At 70.5% G+C, this 2,156-nt stretch overlaps 1 protein-coding gene across 1 annotated transcript in view; it reads left to right on the top strand.

Moving 5' to 3' along the window:
• Nucleotides 1-2,148, top strand: part of SNAPC4 (small nuclear RNA activating complex polypeptide 4) — a 14,526-nt gene extending 12,378 nt beyond the window's left edge. Inside the window, exons 19-20 of the mRNA XM_015572357.1 lie at nucleotides 1-897; nucleotides 1,631-2,148. Coding sequence (XP_015427843.1) covers nucleotides 1-897; nucleotides 1,631-1,759 — 1,026 coding nt within the window. The 3' untranslated portion in view covers nucleotides 1,760-2,148. The remainder of the gene's footprint in view (nucleotides 898-1,630) is intronic.
• The last annotated feature ends 8 nt before the right edge of the window (nucleotides 2,149-2,156 follow it).

Genomic DNA, 2,156 nt, shown 5'->3' with positions numbered 1-2,156 from the left:
GGCACCCTCAGGGGCGGGCCCCACGCGGCCGCCAGCGCCCCTCTGCCTATCGGCAGCGTGCTGCTCCCCGTCCCATTGCCAACTGTGCTGGGCCTCCCCGGGCCAGCAGCGACCCCTGACCCCCAAGGGCTGGCGGTGACTCTGTTGCCCTCATTGACGGAGACTCCAGGAGGCCAGGGCCAAGCCAACAGGGACGCAGAACCAGGCCCTGCCTCCAGGGCAGACCTCGAGGCTCTCTCGCCAGCCCCGCCCCCCCAGATCCCTGCAGAAGCCCAGCCCTGCCAGCTGCCTCTGCCCCCTGGTGCTGGCCCAGGAAGGACACTGCTGTCCCCAGCAGAGCCAGAGGGGACCAGGGCACCTCTGGGGTTGGAGAGGCCACCCCCACCCCAGCGCGGGCCTGAGAAGGATGCCCTGGACCTCAGCCTGCTCTCCCAGGAGAGCGAGCCAGCCGTGCAGGAGTGGCTCCGGGGGCAGCGGGGGGTGTGTGTGCCCCCACTGGGCAGCAGACTGCCCTACCAGCCCCCCGCCCTGTGCGGCCTGCGGGCACTGTCTGGCCTCCTGCTCCACAAGAAGGCCTTGGAGCACAGAGCCGCAGCCCTGGTGCCCGGCGGGGCGGCTGGCACCCTGCAGGCCTCGCGGGGGGGGGTGCGGGAGCAGCTGCAGGACAGCCCGGCCTACCTGCTGCTAAAGGCCCGCTTCCTGGCTGCCTTCCCTCTGCCTGCGCTGCTGGCCACCCTGCCCCCTCCCGGCGTCCGTACCACCTTGTCAGCCGCGAGGCCCACCTCGGGGAGCGAGGACGAGGACATGGAGGAGCTGGCGCACTCTGATAGCAGCAGGCAGCCAGTCCGGGCGAGCAGCAGTGCCCAGGCAGGGCCTGCGGCCACACCCCCGGTGCAGGTGGGTGGCCATGAGCACAGCGCTGCACCCCCACGCTGCCCTGCCCGCCCGTGTGGCCTGCCCAGGGTGGTGGGTGGGGCTGCAGCAGGTGGAAGTGGTGGGAGAGTGGCTGGTGTGGAGGGGACGAGGCTGCATGCGGACTGTGCAGAGGCGCCTCCCCTTGGGCCGCTGTGGCTGTGAGAGGAAGGACCCTCCTCTGACCCGGGGAGCCCTCGGCCCCCACCCACCCTGGGTGGTGCACCCAGCCCTGCACCGCACCCTCAGGCTTTCTGAGCTGCAGGTGGGTCTGGGGTCCCTGTTTCCTCCGAGGAACCTGGTAGGAACCCCTCGGGAGGTGTCCCTGCACCTCCTGCTGCGCCACCCAGCAGTCGCAGCCAGGCCCTGTTGTCGGCGAGCAGGCACGCTGTGCCCGTCAGGGAGGCTGTCCAGTGCTGGCAGTATCCTGGGAGCATCTGCCTCCCTCCCGTCTGGGTGCCCGTGGCTGCTGGGCTGGCTGACACCTGGGAGGCCGGGCTTGTGGCTGAGGCTGGGTCCCCCTCCCTGGGGCTCGCTCCAGCCTGAGGCCTTGCCTAGGGGTCCCAGGGCCGTCTTCTGGGCTGACGAGCCCTAGAGACCTGGCTGGACCCAGATGCCAAGGGGAAGAGGCCCCCGCCCCCATAGTGTGTGGTGTCCACGGCTCCCTCAGCCCATTCCTCACTGTTCCCACTGCTCATCTCATCCGTCCTGGCTGCAGGGTCACTACTGTCCCCTGTTTCAGGGAGCCCAAGACCTTGCCCCCTCCTGCCCGGACGATCTCGACGACTTTGATGTGCTCCAGACGCGGCATGGCCGGCACGCCCGCAAGAGGAGGCGGCTGCTGTGAGCCGGTGAGTCCGGGCAGCTGCTGGCCGCACGCGGTCTGATGGGGGAGGGGGCGGGGGGGGCGCCTTGAGCTCTCAGCAGGCAATGTGTGAGGCAGGTCCTGGGCAGAGGGCGGGGCTCCGCGGCCACAGCCCAAATGCCGGCGCTCCCTCCTGCCGTCCCAGTCCTGCCATCTTCCCCTCTGCTCAGTGGCAGCTCCTCAGACACGCCCTCCCTGACCTGATCGCTCCCCTGAGGAGCTGTCCGTCCCGAGGCACTCGCCCCTCCTGTCTTCCCCTGAACGCGAGCCCAAGGGGTCCCCGTCCCAGACCGGGCCCAGGAGGCCTCATTGCAGAGGCAGGAGCAGCCCCTGGAGGGGGTGGGGCCGGGGGCTCTGGAGAGCGAGCGCCATAGAGGAG

This window comes from Myotis davidii, unplaced genomic scaffold, assembly GCF_000327345.1.
Source record: "Myotis davidii unplaced genomic scaffold, ASM32734v1 scaffold609, whole genome shotgun sequence".
Taxonomy (NCBI): Eukaryota; Metazoa; Chordata; class Mammalia; order Chiroptera; family Vespertilionidae; genus Myotis; species Myotis davidii.
Note: the sequence above shows the minus strand (reverse complement) of the source record. Positions and strands in the feature narration are given on the sequence as shown.